The following is a 19,397-nucleotide window of genomic DNA, read 5'->3' as shown; positions in this document are numbered from 1 at the left end:
TTTACTCATTCTGAATAGTGCACCAAATTTAAAGAAAGCGAAATAAGTACAGGTGCTCACAAGTAGACCACAACGATCCGTGAAACTCTTCCAGCGTCCAACAATTTCTGCAAGTTCAGCGGGTCTTGATTATGATACTGAATGCAGACGGTTTGGCTTTGCCAATGCTTGTTTTCGTTTCGCCATTGTTTATAATAAAAACGTTCCAAGTTGGGCACAGTGAAGGTGCATAAGTGTGCACACATGATAGGTATCTCTGAATGCTTTTTGAAAAAATATTGCAAGGTGGCGGCTGTGCATGGACGGGTTGCCATCTTAGAATGGTTTTATCGGAAATCATTCCTAGCTGGAGGAAGAGGAAGCACACCTCTGTATGCATGCCCACACAGGGAGCCATCTTGAAATGGTTTCAAAAGCATCAAGAGATGCTCACCTGCGGGTCTGTTTGCAACAAATGGAGCACTGGGGGGGGGCAAGCTGGTGCTCGGGGACAGCAGTATGAGAGCAAGAGAGAATATAGTCCCTCATGCATTGCAATGCAAGGCCCTGCGTCAGCAGTAGAATAGAAAAACACGTCCAGTCTAAACACAGTGAGCCTCAATGTGCCCTTATGTGGACAAGATAGCGAGGACAGCCGTTCTATCAGGAGCATCCGTAGAATCATGAGCAAAGTATGACCAAGAGCCCTCCAAGTAAATTACATCCAATAGATCTGATGCTAACAGACCGCTAAAGCGGTCTGTAGCTGAGATCTAAAAATACATTTTTAAAAAGTGCAAATAAATGCCTTGGGCTCATAGGTCTAGTGAAGAAAGCATCTAGGCCTCTCTACTTTGTTAGTCTTGGGTGACTGTCCCAGGATCAGGTGTTGCTGCTGTGCTTGTACCTACAAATGCTGGTGCTGACACCGTCCAGTTTAAGGGTCATCAAATCATTTCTGCCTGTTCGAAAAGCTGACAGGCCCGGAGGCTCCTTGGATCCGTTTGAGTCATAATTGCTGAGTTTGCGATGTATTTGCTGGGGGGCGGGCGGTGGTGTATGGATTGTGTTGTGTGAGAATGGATTGTGTTAAGGGCTTTGGCCACAAATCCTTCATAACAGAGTAAATGCATTCATAGTATGAACCATACACTCTTTAAATATGTTTATATAGTTTTCTTGTGGGTTTTTTTCTCCCTGTTTATGATAATAAAAAAAGGCAGTGTAATAGATGCAGTACTTGGACCCTGACAGCCATCCGTGCTTTCGGTATTTGCAGAAAAAAGAATGTCATCAGTTGTTCTTGCACTGTTTTAATAATGTGTCCTCAAGATCCCATGCATCCTAATGCAAGGAACTTATTCCTCATTCACCGTAAAAAGCAACATTCCCACATTTCTCCAGCTCTAGGGGAAGGGGCTGTTATGGTAGCTGAGATAGGCTTCGGGTAGTTTACTTAAGTCCCCCGTGTTGTAAAGCAAGCTGCCAGCTTATTTATCGTTATTTCGATCAGCGTTTCTTCACCTGTGGTTCAGGGACCTCTGGGGGTTCGCGACCCCTACTCAGGGGGACCGCGACTGCTTAGAATTGTTTTTAATAATATTAACAGATTAGTGAAGTGTTTATAAATTAATGAGCAAAAAAAATGATTCATTGGAGCAGTGCAAGTGCATCAAACAGCATATAGTATGGGTGATGAGTGGCCTTTGAATTTAGAAAAGCGCCAACCTCCCCTTTAAAATTTAGATTTTTATATTTGTGAATAAAAGAAAATACTTAATAATTAGTGAATTAGTTTATTAAAAGTGCATGTTTCTGTATTTTTGTGTATTATTTTGAGGTAGATATCACCAAAATTATTTAGCCAGGGCTCCCTGACTTACAGTAATGACTTATGTGGGGTCCCCGAATTCCAATAGTGATTTAGTTGGGGTATCCTTGTTCCAGTGAACATTAGTTAGGGTTCCACTGAGGTCAAAAGGGTTAAGAACCACTAATTTGGATGACTGACTGAAGACATCATATGTCCCCTACAGAGCAGAGGATTGCTTTTGTCTCTAAATAAATACACTCAGATCGTTTTCAGCTAAAGAATTGATAACATGTAAACAACAGGCAACACAGACATGGTTGCAAGCTTCAAGGGTGGATACTGAATGGTCCCTAACCCTCTCCAGTTCAGTGGTCAGGCGGTTAGCAGCCTCTCCATGAACAAGGATGAAGACCACACAATAAACATATTGAGAGGCACACTAGCAGATGATCTGATCTGAGAGCAACAAACAGGAGCCAGCTTCATCAGAACCTACTGACCAGCAGCCGCGGTCGGTAGTGGGAGTACCTGCGGGGCCGTGACGTGGGGAGGGGCAGGGTAGGGGGTAGTAAACTATGGATTACGGAAGTTTACAGGTAAGGAAACATATAAATAAATAAACCGAGTTTTGTTGTGCGCACTGCATCGCATTTGGGGATGCAGTGCACGCAACGAAATTTGTTTTATTTATTTATATGTTTACTTACCTGTTAACCTCTGTAATCCATAGTTTACTACCCCCCACGCCCCACCCTGGCACTCTCCACGTCACGGCCCGGCAGGTACCCCCACTACCGACCGCGGCTGCTGACTAGGATTAGAGAATGGTGGGACAGAGGCATCTTCGAGTGAAAATACAGTGCGTTTCAATTAAGAACTGCCCTGCATTAGGAAGGGTTGTACAGAATAGAACAGAGTATGCACGAAGAGTGTCGGGAGTTACCTCTTACGTCATATGGCTTATAAAGAGGCTACTAACCATGTATGAGCACAGATTAAAAGATCTTTAAGCACTTTCACATTATGTATTTTCTTCTTGATTTGGGAGTGATCATCGTGCTCCCCTTATAAAATATTGAAAGTTGATTCCATTGTGCTGGCATTTTAACCTGTGATCCACACATCTTTGCCGCAGACCCGCTGCACAGATAACTGAGTGCATGCCGTTGTTGCCAGTACACCACAATATTCTGGAGCTCTGTTTGCTTCCCTTTTTGGAAAACACTACTCGGGGGTTGAGGTTCACCAGTTGCTTGTCCCTTGCAGTGCATACACCGAGACCTGGCAGCCCGGAACGTGCTGGTGACGGATGACAACGTTATGAAGATTGCTGACTTTGGCCTGGCGAGAGATGTGCACAACATCGACTACTACAAGAAGACCACGAACGTGAGTATATTCAGCATGGCTACTGATGAGACTGAAACCAGGGCTCACACCTGGGACATATGGCACAGATCAGCCATGGGCAGCGGGGTTAGACACCCGTAGATTGGCCATGGGAAGTAGGGCTAGACACCTGGGACGCATTCCCCCAGATATGCCATAGGCAGCAGGGCTAGACACCTGAGATACTGGCTACTCACCTGGGAAACATGGGAAGCAGGGCTAGAAACCTGGGACATATGGCCGTAGATCTGCCATGGGCAGCGGGACTAGTCACCTGGGACGCATGGCCACAGATCTGCCATGGGCAGCGGGACTAGTCACCTGGGATGCATGTTTGCAGATCTGCCATGGGCAGCGGGGTTAGTCACCTGGGACGCATGGTTGCAGACCTGCCATGGGCAGCGGGACTAGTCACCTGGGACACATGGCCACAGATCTGCCATGGGCAGCAGGGTTAGTCACCTGGGACGCATAGCTGCAGATCTGCCATGGGCAGCAGAGCTACGCACCTGGGACACATGGCCGCAGATCTGCCATGGGCAGCGGGACTAGTCACCTGGGATGCATGTTTGCAGATCTGCCATGGGCAGCGGGGTTAGTCACCTGGGACGCATGGTTGCAGACCTGCCATGGGCAGCGGGACTAGTCACCTGGGACACATGGCCACAGATCTGCCATGGGCAGCGGCGTTAGTCACCTGGGATGCATGTTTGCAGATCTGCCATGGGCAGCGGGACTAGTCACCTGGGATGCATGTTTGCAGATCTGCCATGGGCAGCGGGACTAGTCACCTGGGATGCATGTTTGCAGATCTGCCATGGGCAGCGGGGTTAGTCACCTGGGACGCATGGCTGCAGATCTGCCATGGGCAGCGGGACTAGTCACCTGGGACACATGGCCACAGATCTGCCATGGGCAGCAGGGTTAGTCACCTGGGACGCATGGTTGCAGACCTGCCATGGGCAGCGGGACTAGTCACCTGGGACACATGGCCACAGATCTGCCATGGGCAGCGGCGTTAGTCACCTGGGATGCATGTTTGCAGATCTGCCATGGGCAGCGGGACTAGTCACCTGGGATGCATGTTTGCAGATCTGCCATGGGCAGCGGGACTAGTCACCTGGGACACATGGCCACAGATCTGCCATGGGCAGCAGGGTTAGTCACCTGGGACGCATAGCTGCAGATCTGCCATGGGCAGCAGAGCTACGCACCTGGGACACATGGCCGCAGATCTGCCATGGGCAGCGGGACTAGTCACCTGGGACACATGGAAGAGGTTGAAGAGGTGGAAGAGGTGTGGCGCCGCGGCCAGGGCGACTGACGCTGGAATCTGGGGACCACGGTTCGATCCCCGGCTACGGCGGCAGGTCAGCCCAGCACCATGTGACTCTGGGCAATAGCTCGCTTAATCTTCCCGACGGCCCCCCAGCGCCTAGAGACCCTTACGGGTGATTGTGCGCTTTACAAATGTGGACTTTATGGCCACAGGTCTGCCATGGGCAGCGGCGTTAGTCACCTGGGACGCATGGCTGCAGATCTGCCATGGGCAGCAGAGCTACGCACCTGGGACACATGGCCGCAGATCTGCCATGGGCAGCGGGACTAGTCACCTGGGATGCATGTTTGCAGAACTGCCATGGGCAGCGGGGTTAGTCACCTGGGACACATGGCCGCAGATCTGCCATGGGCAGCGGGACTAGTCACCTGGGATGCATGTTTGCAGATCTGCCATGGGCAGCGGGGTTAGTCACCTGGGACGCATGGTTGCAGACCTGCCATGGGCAGCGGGACTAGTCACCTGGGACACATGGCCACAGATCTGCCATGGGCAGCAGGGTTAGTCACCTGGGACGCATAGCTGCAGATCTGCCATGGGCAGCAGAGCTACGCACCTGGGACACATGGCCGCAGATCTGCCATAGGCAGCGTGACTAGTCTGGGATGCATGTTTGCAGATCTGCCATGGGCAGCGTGACTAGTCTGGGATGCATGTTTGCAGATCTGCCATGGGCAGCGTGACTAGTCTGGGATGCATGTTTGCAGATCTGCCATGGGTAGCAGGGAAGCTTGGCCATTGATTGGCTAGGGAGAGCAGAGTTTGACAGCTCTGAGGCATGGCCACAGATGGGTTCAGGAAAGGAAGGGGTTACATCTGGTTGTCTCCTGGCCTGGTCCTCAATAGGTAGCTGCTGAAAACGCCAATGCCCCCACATTTCTCCATCGAATCTGAAGTGAAAAACGTTATTGGTGGGAACGGAGTAAGATTATTTGATTACAGATTTATGTCTGCATGATAGAAAGAGAGGAGACTGAACGGTAACAGGCTTACAACTGTAGTGCTTTTTGTTGATGTGTACGTAAGAAATGATTTGAAACGTGGGATTGACCTGCTATTTATTGTGTGCCTTCTAAAGATCTGCCAAGCTTGCGGCATCCAGATGGAACTTTTCACTGCTGGTTCACCTTTAGTCAATGTGGTGATTTTACGTTTTGATAATGAAATGAATTGCTGAGGTTTTGTTCATCATTTTGTTGTTTCTGTAAAGCCATTAGGCTGCTTCCTGTTGCTACTGCTGTCCTGGCGGGTGGAGGATTTGGGGGAGCAGGAGGGCAGTGTTTGTGGATATTGTTCGAGTTTTGAGACCTGCCGCTGCCGTGCACGCTGAGCCGGGTCCCTGAGGCGGGGGTGCCATGGACATGTTTCAGACTGGATTAGGTGTCGGATTGATCTGGTGCCTTTGCGGCTGAGCGAATGTGCTGACGGGACGCTCCCCTTTGTCTCCCTCATTACAGGGTCGGCTGCCTGTGAAGTGGATGGCTCCAGAGGCTTTGTTCGACCGGGTCTACACTCACCAAAGCGATGTGTAAGCATAACCCCTCTACTCACACAGCAAATGTTCAACTGTGATTAACAAAACACACTGTCGTGTTCAGCACAATCATTGCTGCAGCATGCTTATGCTTTTGTGAGCACCGCATCAGGCTACTAACTGGCCAAAGAGATTATCGGTAACAGATCATTTGTTTTTATGTTCAGAAAAAGTTTATTAGGACAAAAGAATTACAACAACGTGCAGAATATAAAAACAATGAAGGCAGTAGGTTCATATACAATGTAACAAGTGGGTTTAGAAAATAAAGAGAGTATAAACATAACAAATAAGAAATGCAAATACAGTCAAAATATTGATAACATAAGCAATATTGTACAAAAGAAGGTATAAATAGAAATATAAATTAACACAGAGGAAGTCATGGAGGTTTAGTAACTTCTTGCTGCAGAGGTCTAGGGGTAGTAGAGCATTTAGCATGAGCGTCCATGAATAAAATGACCAGAGACCATAAATCAGAGCGCTTGGATGCCAAATGTGATGGATATACAAATGTAGTGTCTAGCCGGTGATTGTAACAGACCGCATACCACCAAGCCTGATAAACAGATCATTTGTTAAATGTTCATATAAACAAGTTTGCTGAAATATTCTATACGTGTAGCTGGCTACACCGACTCAAGAAAGTGATATGTTGGCAGTTGAAGTGAGGGAGTGTAGGATCCGTGGGCTTAAGAAAGGCATTCTGTGGTCTTCGTCGCTGGGGCCTCTCGCCATCGCTTCACAAGTGAATGCTTGTGAGGTGCGATGGTTGGGTAACTAGCAACCAGCCCAGGCGCTGGCAGAGAGCAAGGCTACAGTTCTGAACAGAGCTCTGCTTTAAGATGCATTGGACCCATATCAAGTGATGCCCTTTCTTCCTCCAATAGTAATGAAGCGGGAGTGCAGGTTTCTGAGTTTTGTGAGTTTCAACGAGTGATCAGTTTTTCCCAGTAATACCTATGCACTAACATGCCACAACTTGTCATGACTGCCACGGACAAAAGATGCCATTCTCCAGCGAGGAGTGCCACAACAAATGGTGCCAATGATTACCCATCACAAGTGGCAGGTTCATCTAGGGAGAGGATTGACGCATCTCCACAGCTGTGCCCATTCTGGGATACTCTGTCTACCAGAGGGGGCTGACTCCCAAAATTACCTTCCAACCTGCGCTATAACAAGGTGCTGTTCAAGTCTCCCTAAGGCGTGCGTAGGGTCCTCCAGCCTGTCTTGAAACCCCATAATGTGGACTTCCTATGCACACAAAATCACCCTCCTATAGATAGAACATCTAAACTTCTCCATCCCCCAAAGATATGTCTTTTCTTGAAGCAAGTGTTGTTTAGACTTCTGGTGGTAGCGCCAGCAGCATGATGCCTGCTGCCCATGTCTGCAATGTACATGTCCCCAAGAAACCTTTCAGTTAATAAATACTTGTAGCGTTCGTGAAGTAGAGTGCAGTGTGGCTATCATACTAAAAGAGCCACTCTGGGCTTTGCATCAACAACTGACACCTCATTAAGGCAAGTGGTAGCAAAGGAAAATGGTTTTATTTCTTTATAAAATAAAACAAGTATTGTATAATTCTTCAGTGGACAGCACACATCCAATACATGGGTTCCTAGACATAGAAGTGTGTACTGGAAGAGTACACGTCCAGTATAAATCTTGTGTTAGACTGCATGTGTGTACCAGCGCAACGAATGACGGCTTTGACGCAAAGCAGCACGGAGGGGTTTTTGCACTGATAAAAATGTACTTTTACAGCGTAAGACACCTTATGCGTGATTCGTGTTGCTTTGCACAGGTACAACGTTTTAATAAATCTCGACCTTAGTCCTTAACTTGCTCTCAGCTGAAACTTTCCATGAATATTGACTTTTTTTTCTGTGCACAAGACATGGTTGAATATTAGCAACGTCCATGGCAGGGGCCGTAGAGGAGCTGCCATCCATGTGATTAAATGCTCATTTCAATTTTAAACTCGTAGGCTGTTTTTGTTTGCTGCTCTGAGAGGGGTGGGTGGGGGGGGCGTGGGGGAGGAAGGGAGGGATCCGAGTACTGACCAGAAACTGCCTGGGCAATTAGTCATGCTAATGATGGTTGTGTTAGTTCTGCCTGGCCGCTCGCTCACGCGAGAATGAGCGAGGAAAGCATCAGGAGTGCTAACAGTCTTTCTTGATTTGCAGCTGGTCGTTCGGAGTGCTGCTCTGGGAGATCTTCACGCTGGGAGGCTCCCCGTACCCTGGAATCCCGGTGGAGGAACTCTTCAAGCTGCTGAAAGAAGGCCACCGAATGGACAAACCAGCAAACTGCACGCATGAGCTGTGAGTGCTACTCTGCCTTTCTTTTACAGATGTACTACCTTTTTTTTCCTTTTCGTTTTGCTCCTTACAAGAAAAAAACAAATGACCCCATCCTTCAGGTGTTTGCTTCTTACATGGATCCGATGGGAGGGTGCAGACCTTGCTGGGCTGCTGTAGAGTCCTTTTAATGCTATGAAACTGAAGGCTTTCAGAATTGCTGACTCCTGAACCGGAAGCAGTACAGGGCTTCAGGATCAGCTGCCGTTGGAGCTGGAAGGCTTCATGATTGGTTTTTACATGAACCTGCAGTGCCACAGGAATTCCCGTCCTTTTCTTATAAGAAGCCAGGTGCACTAGAATCCGCCATTTGGTGAACCTGCAGGCCTTCAGAATCTGTTGTCGTATGAACCCGCAGTGTTGTAGGGCTTCAGTATGTACCATTACTTAAACCCGCTAAGATGCCGGTCAGATACTGCCTTCACAGGCTGCAGAATCTGCTATTGGGCTGCATGGCTGCACAAACTGCTTTCACCTGAAGCTGCTCTACTGCAGAGCTTTAGAATCTGTCTTCATGTAGGCCTACTGTAGTACATGTCTTAAGAATCCGCCATTAACAGAACCTGCAGTAGTGCAGGGCTACTGAAGATGCTGTTACATAAGCTAGCTGGTTTAAAAAAAAATTTGACCACCTGAACCGTCAGTGCTGTAACACCTCAGATTGTCTTCAACCTTGGGTTTGCAGCGTACATTCATCCTGCTGCGCTGCAAGAGCCAAGAAACTGACCTCACACATGCACCTCCTCCAGGATTCCAGAATCTGCTGAAGCCAGAAACCAACATAAATGCATGTCTAGAGAATCTACTATAGCCTTATAACACGCCATTGCGGGCTATACCGGCTATTAAAGGCCCACTCTGGAGTTCGGCTCGGGCCTTTAACAAGGGAGCGGGACTTTAATATCCAGTATAGCCCAGCTACGAAGGGCTTAGAACATTCTGCCACTAGAGAGCAGAAAGTTCCAACAAATAAAACAAAGGCCTCTCGGAGTTCGAGGGATTTAAATTCCTTTGGGCTCCGAGAGACCGTTGAAAACAACATTGGAATGTTGCTTTGCGGGCCTTTACCGCCCGTAAAAGCATGGAGCACTCTATTGTCTTCATTGGAGCTCCCAACATTCCAATGTTCTAATAAAGCATATGAACCAGAGTTCCTTAGTGCTGCAGAATCTGCTAAGACGCATGACCACACAATGCAGTATCCGATGTACCCATGGCGTTCACTTTACACATCAGCCTGCAGTGTTGTAGGAATTAAGAATCCTCGGTCTCCCATGAACCCACACCATGAGGGCCTTGATTGTCTGTCACGAGACTCAAAATCACATTGCTGTTGGTCCTCAAAATATGCCATCTTCTTTGAACAGCGCTGAGTCATTTGTACATCTCCCCATTCACCTTTCTCTTAAATGCCTGTCTCTTCGTCATGTAACAGAGAGCAAAGAAACTTCAAAGGAGTGCGTTTTTGGTTCACTGTCCCTTCTAATTTTGGAATGTGTTGGATTACACGAAACAAACCACCCTAATCCTTCCTGTCTCCTGTCTGTTGAACCATACACAATTCAGATAGGGAGGGAGAGCTGCAGGGTGGTACAAAATGACTCGATTTAGCCTGGTGAGAAGTGCTTTGACTCTCTAGAAAAAGATTCTGTACAATACAGGCAATAAAGTGCATTCATTGAAATACAGTTGGAACTATTCTAAAAGGTAAGTTACACTTGTGAGTAATTTACACATGTAAATTTACTCTTAACTTTACTACTTTTGACTATTCCCAAAATTCCTGTGTAGTTACACAGAAGTGTAGACTTACATGTCTCCATTCCTTGAAAAAGGGGTAGAGCCTTACTTACAAGTGTAAGTTACTTAAAAAAATCACGAGCAAATCTAGCACCACACATGGGCATACCCGCATACCCTGGTAATGCAACATCCGCTTACAGAAAATAATGGAGGTAGGAATTCAAAATTAAACTCAATGGGAAATTATTTTAAAATAAATAAAAAATTCAAAAATATATAGACAAATATCATTTATTGTTAAAGGTAATTTATACAAAATAGTACATAGTTTATTCAATTATAAAAATAAATCAGTAACTTTTTTCATTTAAAAATTAATGTAACATTACATTATATTAAATTGCTCATATACATTACTTAATTACTAGTTCATTACTTTTTTTATTCTAGATGGAAACGTATTTTTAAAATTAAATGTTGGAGAAGAATTTTAATTTATTATGTTTAAGTTGCTTACATATTTAATTCAAATTAAGTTAATAGCGCTCTAGTGTTTTTATTTAGTTCTATATTTAAATTAACAATATTACGTTAATATTTATCATAAAAATATTTTAAATATTTTTTCAAATTGAATAAACTTTCAAGTAATTATATTTTAATAAAATGTATGGTTGCATTACATTTTGAAAATGGAAAAAATATTATTAATATACTGTCTAATTAAATTAAACATATGAACTATTTTTACAAATTGTTACCATTGAATTGTATTTATTTATATTTGTAACTATTTTAAATAATTTAATTTACTTTAATTTAACATTATTTCTAATGGTGTTTTATTTTTATTCCCTAATGCCATTATTTTCAATGGACGGGGTTGCAATACTAATGGTTGACCAAGTGTGATGCTACAATTCATCTGTGAGCTGGGGTACTTTACTAATATTTTGTGCCCTTTTTTGGCTGTAGTAACTATAGAGGTACAGTTTGTCAATAGCAATGGGTTTACTCTTTTTGTGGGTGGGTGGTGTTCCTCCCTAAAGCCCTCTCTGACTCTCCTTAGCCCCTTCTTACTCCTTACATAACCCTCCCCTTTATTTGTAAGTAATCCCCATTTTCGACCACACCCCTGTTCCTTTCTTAGATTTACTACTAAAACATATACCTACATGTGAGGAGACTCCCAATTTGGGGTGGAGATCTCCGCATATAAAAATGCAGTTTGTGAATAGGCCCCAATGTGTTCTTTTTTTCTTCAGAACTGGATCTTTCGTAGATTTACATGCTTCAGATTACCCCACGCCATCTGACTGGGAATCCTGGTAAAATGCAACACATAGCAGTATTAAAAACATTTGTTTATGTGAAACATACCCTATTGCTGCATTGCAGGCAGCAATAACATGTGCTCTTTTTTTCAAGATTCAAGTACTTTTACTGATGAATGCTGCTGACAGATTTTGGATTACTAGGTAGCAGCACCATAATACCCTTTTTTCTTTAATGATATATATTTTTTAATCGCAGTTCTGCTGTTTAGGAGTGCATTAAATGAAATGTGCTGTTATTAAACGGTGTAACAGTGCTTGCGTCCCATAAACAAGTGTTCCTCAGTTCTGTGCAATAACCCATAAGACGTGCTCTTCCAGCTTTTCTGTCAACAAGTCTCAAAACAAATGCAAAGCCCTTGAAATCATATTTATTTATGGTAATCCGGTTTAAAGGTACTGATCTGATTCGGAGATAAGGCTCTCTGGATTTGCCTGTTAAAATGGTGCCAGAATCTCCTGTATTTTTTTTAAAACTCCCTGTTTCCTCGTCGATTATCCCCAAGTCAACAGTGCCTCAATAGCCATCTCGTTGACCGGAACCTAAGTCCATCAACTGTAAGTCCTTCGATGATAAGAGCGTTAATAATCTTCATGACCATGAGACCCTCATCGAAGATGTGCACACCAATGAGGCCTTTCATCTCTGACCAAGATACTTCCTTCCTCTCCAACTTGTTTCATCTGCCTTATCCACGTCAATGTCTTCTGAGCTGGCTTGTGATCTGTGAGCACCTACAAAGCTGCCTCAGCAGCGTTGGAGGACTCAAATAAAGAACACGGAGCAGAATATTCCAAAAATAATAATGCCAGACCACCTGCATTGATTGAGAGCGTATTACCTGGTTGTTCACCTCTTTAAGGCTATGATGTTCATTGTTTCTTAGCTAATGGTGTTTTTTTTGTGGCTGTGACTTAAAGTCCACCATCTTAGAGGAAGAGTGAAATCACTGTGCTGATTGCTACCAGTAGGCAAGAACAGACAAGATGGTATTCCTTTAAATGATTCCCTTATTAATCTACTAACACCCATCTCTGCTCTGTATAACTAGAAAAGGTCGCTGTCTGCTGATCTCTGATAGAAACCGATGAAAATTCAGAAAATCTGTACATTTCTTGTAGGTGAAATCTGCTGGAAGCATCTTTATTCTCTGCCACCTCACAATGGCAGTCACAGTGCTCCCTCCCATGTAATGACACAAAGCACTTTCAAACTAGAAGTAGATAGCTGATGCACCGGTTAAAACTGGTTAGTGGTTGTCTTGGCGAGCACCCCCACATCTCACCTAGCTTTTGCTTCTCATCTTTGATTGAAGTAGTCTGACATCAGAAACTAAGGAGAGGGTCTATATGTAATTGAAGTGACATGTTATCAAATGAATACAGTGCTGTCTGTCCTTAAGTATACTCCTTCTAGCTGTAAAAAAGGGAAGAAAGCTCAGTAGAGGTATTCATGGTCTAGATTTATGTGCACCACTTTAAAATATGCCACACGATTTAAGCAATTTCATCCTTAAGACTGTAGGTGAGGCGAATAAAATGGCAAGTTTTTAAATCTTTTGTCCTTATAGGGCTAAGTAGAAGTTTTCAACCTCAGCAAACCGGTTCCGTTGTAGTATGTTTCCTCGCTTTAATTTCTCAGACATTTCCATGTAAAATGCACCTTTATTTAACTTTAAACTCATTATAAATATGCTTTCAACAGTCAAGCCCAGTGAACCTGTATTAGCAGGTCATCCGGGGTGAAGAATAAATATACCAGCCTGAATTAACATACACCACTGCCAAAATCACAGTTCAGTATAATATCTCTAATTCCTCAGTTTTGACATTTATTTTTAAGCTCTGTAAGTAACAGGTGTTCAATTACTTAAGTTATTGATGCTCTGTTTATCGACCAGCAGAGAGTGCTTAACTTGCCAAGTCGTCTAGCTGGCAATGTGGCATATACAATAAAATATTAACCATGTCACAATGTTACCATTACCATGTTATTGACTTGGAGCTGTCCAGTACCTAGGGACCCGTTAAACCTGTTGTATAAAGTGAATAGATTCTAAGACTAGCCACCATCTAGGTTAACCGGAATTTTACACCTGTTTTTAAATCGGAATTTTATTTGGTAATGTGACATTTTCAGGTACTCTGTTTAATCACGTGATCTGACCTTTAACACCAACTGCCCAGATTCTTAACGGCATGTCCTTGTTTCAGGTATATGATCATGCGAGAGTGTTGGCATGCAGTGCCATCCCAGCGGCCAACCTTCAAACAGCTAGTAGAAGACTTGGACCGGGTCCTTACGGTGACGTCCACTGATGTACGTATCATTCGCGGGGTATTTTCATGGGTTTGAAGGACCTTTGGTGCCGCCAACAGTAGAATGAGTACCCCGTAATCATTCAGTGAATCTGACTAGGGTCTCTAATTTGTTCATGCGCTGTTGCTTTCTGCTCTCAACAGTGGGTTGCCCAAGGAACTTGAGGGAACTTGTTCTATGAACCCTTCATTTTTCCATCGGTGCAGGTCGAAAAAGTCTAGTTGGGTAAGTGGGTGGTGAAAGTCTGGGCATATATGTCTGAAATACGATTCAGCATTATGGACTTAGAGCAGTACACCTACATGTCTACACTTTCACCACTCTCTTACCCATCGGTACTCTATAGAGTTGCACCAATGGAAAACACCCTTGGCTTAAAGAGCAGGCTTATCCTACCCGAATTCGGCTGCTCTGATGGGGATTGGAATAATTGCCCTCTCCCTGTTCGAGCTTCAGATGTTCATTTGGTCTGTGGTTTGCAAGGAAATTCAAGAAACGCAATGGTGGAATAACCACTTAAATGGCAGTCTCCCCTTGCCACTTGCTGCTGTGCTTTCTTGATAAACTCTGTTACTAAAACTTCTCTTGCTTTGCTGCTTCTTGCAGGAGTACCTCGACCTCTCGGTGCCCTTTGAGCAGTATTCGCCAGCCTGCCCCGACAGCCACAGCAGCTGCTCTTCTGGGGACGATTCAGTCTTTGCACACGACCTGCCCGAGGAGCCCTGCCTTCCCAAGCACCAGCAATACAATGGAGGCATCCGAACATGAGTGTTCAGGGACAAAGATCCAAACCAACCCAAGCATGTAGGCTTCGAGGCGCATGGACAGACCATCGCGAAGGGCGGTTTCGCTGGACGGAGCCCATGAGTGAAAGAAACCTTTTTTTTCTTTCTTTGAGCCGTAGTTTTTTTACATGCTGTACAAGAAGTCGTGAAGCACTGTTTGGCCTGAAGGACCTAATCTCTTGCCAAGATATAAATATATATATATATTTTTGAAAGCAGAATGTTTCATCTAGAGGTATGGACTGCTTGACCTCTAGTGATGAAATATAGTGTGCCAGAGTTGCCAATCTGTGCCTGTGAACGCCAAGAGAAGCAAAGTTTAAAGAGGAAGAAACTATAAAGGAAAAAAGAAACTATAGTGAAGAATGTAAACCTGTTAACTTTATGCAATCTGCACATTAACCTTTTTGGAGAAGCCAAGAGGGGAGTGGCCTACGGATGTTATAATGCTTTTTCCAGTTGAGGTAGTTTGGTACATTTTCGTTCTTTTGTTGCCTTGAACTATTAAGTTTTTTCTATGGAAAACATTGCCTTGAAAATTTCTGAGGCCCCTATCATTTGGTCTTTTGAGACAGAAAGATTGCAGTGGATTATTAGGCATGTTAAAGTCAAGATTTTCAAGGCTGATGGAGGTAGCAGACACATAAGGAATAACAGGGCCTCCTTTTGGATATTTGTATGTTTTCTCAGTAGCCTCTGTAAACCCAAGACCTCCTATTTTACAAGTTAGTGGTTAACCTGTTGATGCCGCAACAGTGCTCTCCAAATCAAATTCTTTAAAGATACTATACTGTGTCGATTACTGACCTACAAGTCACACCGTACACAGTAAAAGCATGTAGGCTGAGCTGAAGAGTGTGCTGCTAAAAGGCCTGTAACTTCAATATGATTCGCTTGTCTTTGAAAGATACAGCAACATGTTTGGGTACCCAACAGTATTATGCAGGAAAATAGAAACACTGACCACACCTCCTTAGTCCTACAATTGTGAGAGGGGTCCCGTCCCGTCCTGTTCAGTACATAGGAATCATTTTCTAATCCCAGCTATCCATCTTCTCTAACCTTTTATGGTAGGTTTGCGTCAGTTTGGGGGAATAAACGTTAGCAGAGACCATATAATAACAGAAATGACCCATCTGGCAAAATACTTCCTAATAAACAATGTGAATGTTAGCATAATGGGAGCAAGTCAAGGATTACTGAATCAGTGCTCTTCTGGTTTTGGAAACCGACTGTCCCATTATCCTTAGTTTTTGTAAATGGCTAGATCTAGGAACAAATATAATCCCTGCCCCCCATGCACCTCCTGTCGCCTCGCTTGCGCATGGTGTCTATATGTGCCCCTGAAACCTTTCACCAGGTGTTTTACAAAAGAGGGCTCATGTAGAGTGTCTTTGTTTATGTTTATTTATGTGTATGTATATTAAATGGTGTGTGCGTGTGTGTGTGCATCATCAGACTATTATTGAAGCTATTGGAAAATACAAGCAACCACATTCCATTGCAAAGTGTCTATTTTCATAGATGTAGGCATACAATTCTCCTAAAAGACCCTGTTGAAGTATTGGCCAGTAAAAGTTAAAAATTCTCTTCTGACCCAGGTCCCATCTCGACCTTTACCAGCACAATGACCGCATCCATCACCTATCAGTATGTACCCATGATACATACTTTGTCTTCTTATGTAAAAATCTATTACAATTTGGTTTAGTAGGAGAAACTTGACATATTCCTTAACGTTTTGTACTGAAGAAAAGTACAACAAATTTGTTTTAGTCGCTGTTGCTGCTTACTGTGAAAGAAAGAAACAACAAATTTGCTCCACTTTTCAAATGAAAAGAAGGTCCTTGGTTTGGGGCTATGTCTGGTCCCTTCTGTCCTTAATTGATATGCAGCAAAAGTGGTGCAAAATAAAATAAACCTTTCCAAAAGAAGTGGCAGTGAACTGAAGACCGAAAGTACGGGTACCTGCAGGCAAAAAAGTCTTTAATTTATTTTAAAGAAAGGTTTATCCCAGAATAAGCATGTACATAATGTATGTAAATAAAATATGTAAAATATTACTAGGATGTCTTAAAAGCAGTTCTCCGAAAGAGGGCAGTCTTACAAGTCTAGCATTGCAGTCTAGGATAATACAGATCAAGAACATTTAAAAGAAATGTTTTTTATATTCACAGTTTTGTTTTAAAAATTGTATTTTGGTACTATTGTATATTTGTAAAGTTATTTATAGACTTCAACATTTATGTTTGTTGCATTAGGCTAGACAGCATATTAATGTTACAGACTGTAAGTTTTAAGTTATTAACATTTGAGAGTTAATCTATATTAATCCGCTTGTGTTTACAGAAGTATTGAGAGCATGTTCGGAGTTGGTCCCCTTCACACCTGGACCTTAAATAAATGTTTGTTTCCGTTGCAAAACGTGGTTTTTCAAAGGTTATGCGCATTGATATTGGTTAAGCAGAGGGATGTATGTATGTGTAATACGTCCTCTCTTTAACTGGCCTAGGCCACTTGCTTCAACCTCCAAATATGGTAAATTAACAAAATACTTCACTTACATTATGTGTTCTTTCCCCACACTCACCTTTTCTGCAAACCTGCAACAGAATCCTTGATTAGGAGATTACAGTTTTTTACTGAGGATCGTTGACTAGTCGTTTGCCATTCAGAACAAGGGATATATTTACGCAAGCCTCCACTTTGCACTACAAATATTGCAATGCAGAAAAACAACTTATTTTCACTTTAAAGAAAATTGGAAGAATTCTTATTGGAGAAAAATGTCTTTCTGAAAAGTGTGATTTTAGGCAAATAGACATAAAAGTGGGTTAACTAATGAGTGTATGCAGCTTCCTTATCCAAGAACAACAATATCTTGATCTTTTGTTACAGACAGGTGTCTGGAAGCTTAGTGAATGTTTTCAGTGTGACTGCACCGCACATGAATGTATGATGTCCTTCAGCCCAGCTCCCAACTGTCCTGAAACAGCAGTTTGTTTGTGTCCTATCTCATTGCAATTTCACTTATACTCATCGTTCATTCAGTTCTGTTACACTTTTTCTGCAGAACATTTATATTGGATTGCAGTGTGGAATCTTTTGGGTTTTTTCAATAAATAAACATTGGTTAAAATAACAGATTGATTTACAGTTTTAAGTTGCACATAGGGTGCATGAAAACCAATGAAGCCTCACTGCATTAGTATCATCTATTTCCCGTTTTATAATGAATGTACTTCGGTCAGTATATCAAGTGCACAACCAAGCTAAACATGGTTTGCTGAGAGGTGTACACTGATAGCTTTTATTATGAAACACCAATAGCCACTTGATCTGTAATTTGCAGACGGGATAACAAAAAAGAATAACACTGCAGTGGGCGCACTGAAGACGGGTTTGTTGTTCTAAAGAATGGAGATAGTACATAATTAATAAAATTGCCTTAAATGTGTCTTTGCACCAAAAAAATATATTGGAAGGCACGCCTTAAACGTGCATAGAGGGAGTTGTTAGCAGTCAAAGTTTACTAGCAGAAGCGGGTCAGTGGCAGGATGGTCACACAGAATGTCTGTATATCGCTTTCATTAGCACAACAAATCGGACATGAAATGTTTGCATCCACGTCATTCATTCTAGGAAGTTCTGTAGCAGGGCACATGTGAGAATTGATTGTGAGAAATTTGGGTTTCACTTCAGATTACAGCACCTGGAGATCCAGACCAGTGTGCAAAAACGTGTTAGCCCCACAGCCTTATCACTAGAATGATCATGGTGCTCCTATATGTGTGTGTAAAAATAATCTATAGTACTGGTTCAAATTTACTCTACAGTGACTTATTTACGGTTTATGTCTTTTATGTCCTAACAGCACCACAAAGCTCTTATTCTAAAATAAAAGAAGTAATTTATAGTTTAAGGTTATTACAGTGAAAGATTTTAGACTGTAGATTTCTAGTGTTCTTTTTTTGAAACTAAAAAGATTATTTTCTTACAAGCATCTGCTAATTGTGTACATTCCAAGTACCTAAGGCATTATTTTTTTCAATGCAGAAAAAATTGTAAAAATTTGCGCATGATTTCAAATGTTATTAGATATTATAAATCTATATATATAATTTATTGAGTTTTTACACAATGTACCTGTTGTAGACTTGTCAACTTAACATTTCTTATTTCATGCAGATATAGTTTTGTAGCCTGAACTGTTATCTTCAAAGGAAATAAACCTCTGACTTTGTTACACTTTCCACCACGGATGTTGCATTCCAGATTTGCATCCAATAGATGTGATTTTGTTGAGAAAATTATTCAGTTTAATATGATGCCTTTTTTGTTTTTTTGAACAAGTGTGAAATAAACATTGAGCAAATCTGTTTTGATTTTGATAATGTGGCAAACTTACTATTACCAAACAATAAAGGCAACAGTTGAGTTGTGGGACTGTACTACTTTTTTTATTTCATGACCAACTGTGGTGTTACTCGTGCTTAAGGGCAAAACACCAAATTCATTTTGTGTCGGTTTGTTCTTTCTATTTATATTTTTGGGTTAGTCTTGTACGTTATTTTTTAGTGGTAATTGTCCTTGTAGACTGCCCTTTTAACATTGGTATGGCGTTGACCTCTAAGGGTTGTTTTAAATGTCCATGTGTGGCACTTCTCTAAGATTGAATGCTGACTGGATTCTAAAAGGTTTGAGGTTGCACTTTGTATGATGTGTCTATTTGAGAGTCACATGATATGCGGGTACGAAATGGCACAAAGGGTTGATTTCAGACTTCCGGTTCGAA

At 42.9% G+C, this 19,397-nt stretch overlaps 1 protein-coding gene across 10 annotated transcripts in view; it reads left to right on the top strand.

The window, feature by feature from the left end:
- FGFR3 (fibroblast growth factor receptor 3) overlaps nucleotides 1-19,045 on the top strand; it is a 125,031-nt gene extending 105,986 nt beyond the window's left edge. For all 10 annotated transcript variants that reach the window (XM_078678618.1, XM_078678616.1, XM_078678615.1 and 7 more), the window contains 5 exons: nucleotides 3,059-3,181; nucleotides 5,978-6,048; nucleotides 8,247-8,384; nucleotides 13,712-13,817; nucleotides 14,424-19,045. In XM_078678618.1, coding sequence (XP_078534744.1) covers nucleotides 3,059-3,181; nucleotides 5,978-6,048; nucleotides 8,247-8,384; nucleotides 13,712-13,817; nucleotides 14,424-14,585 — 600 coding nt within the window. In that variant the 3' untranslated portion in view covers nucleotides 14,586-19,045. The remainder of the gene's footprint in view (nucleotides 1-3,058; nucleotides 3,182-5,977; nucleotides 6,049-8,246; nucleotides 8,385-13,711; nucleotides 13,818-14,423) is intronic.
- The last annotated feature ends 352 nt before the right edge of the window (nucleotides 19,046-19,397 follow it).

Source organism: Lissotriton helveticus, chromosome 2_2, assembly GCF_964261635.1.
Source record: "Lissotriton helveticus chromosome 2_2, aLisHel1.1, whole genome shotgun sequence".
NCBI lineage: Eukaryota > Metazoa > Chordata > Amphibia > Caudata > Salamandridae > Lissotriton > Lissotriton helveticus.
This window is presented reverse-complemented; position numbering and strand designations above follow the sequence as displayed.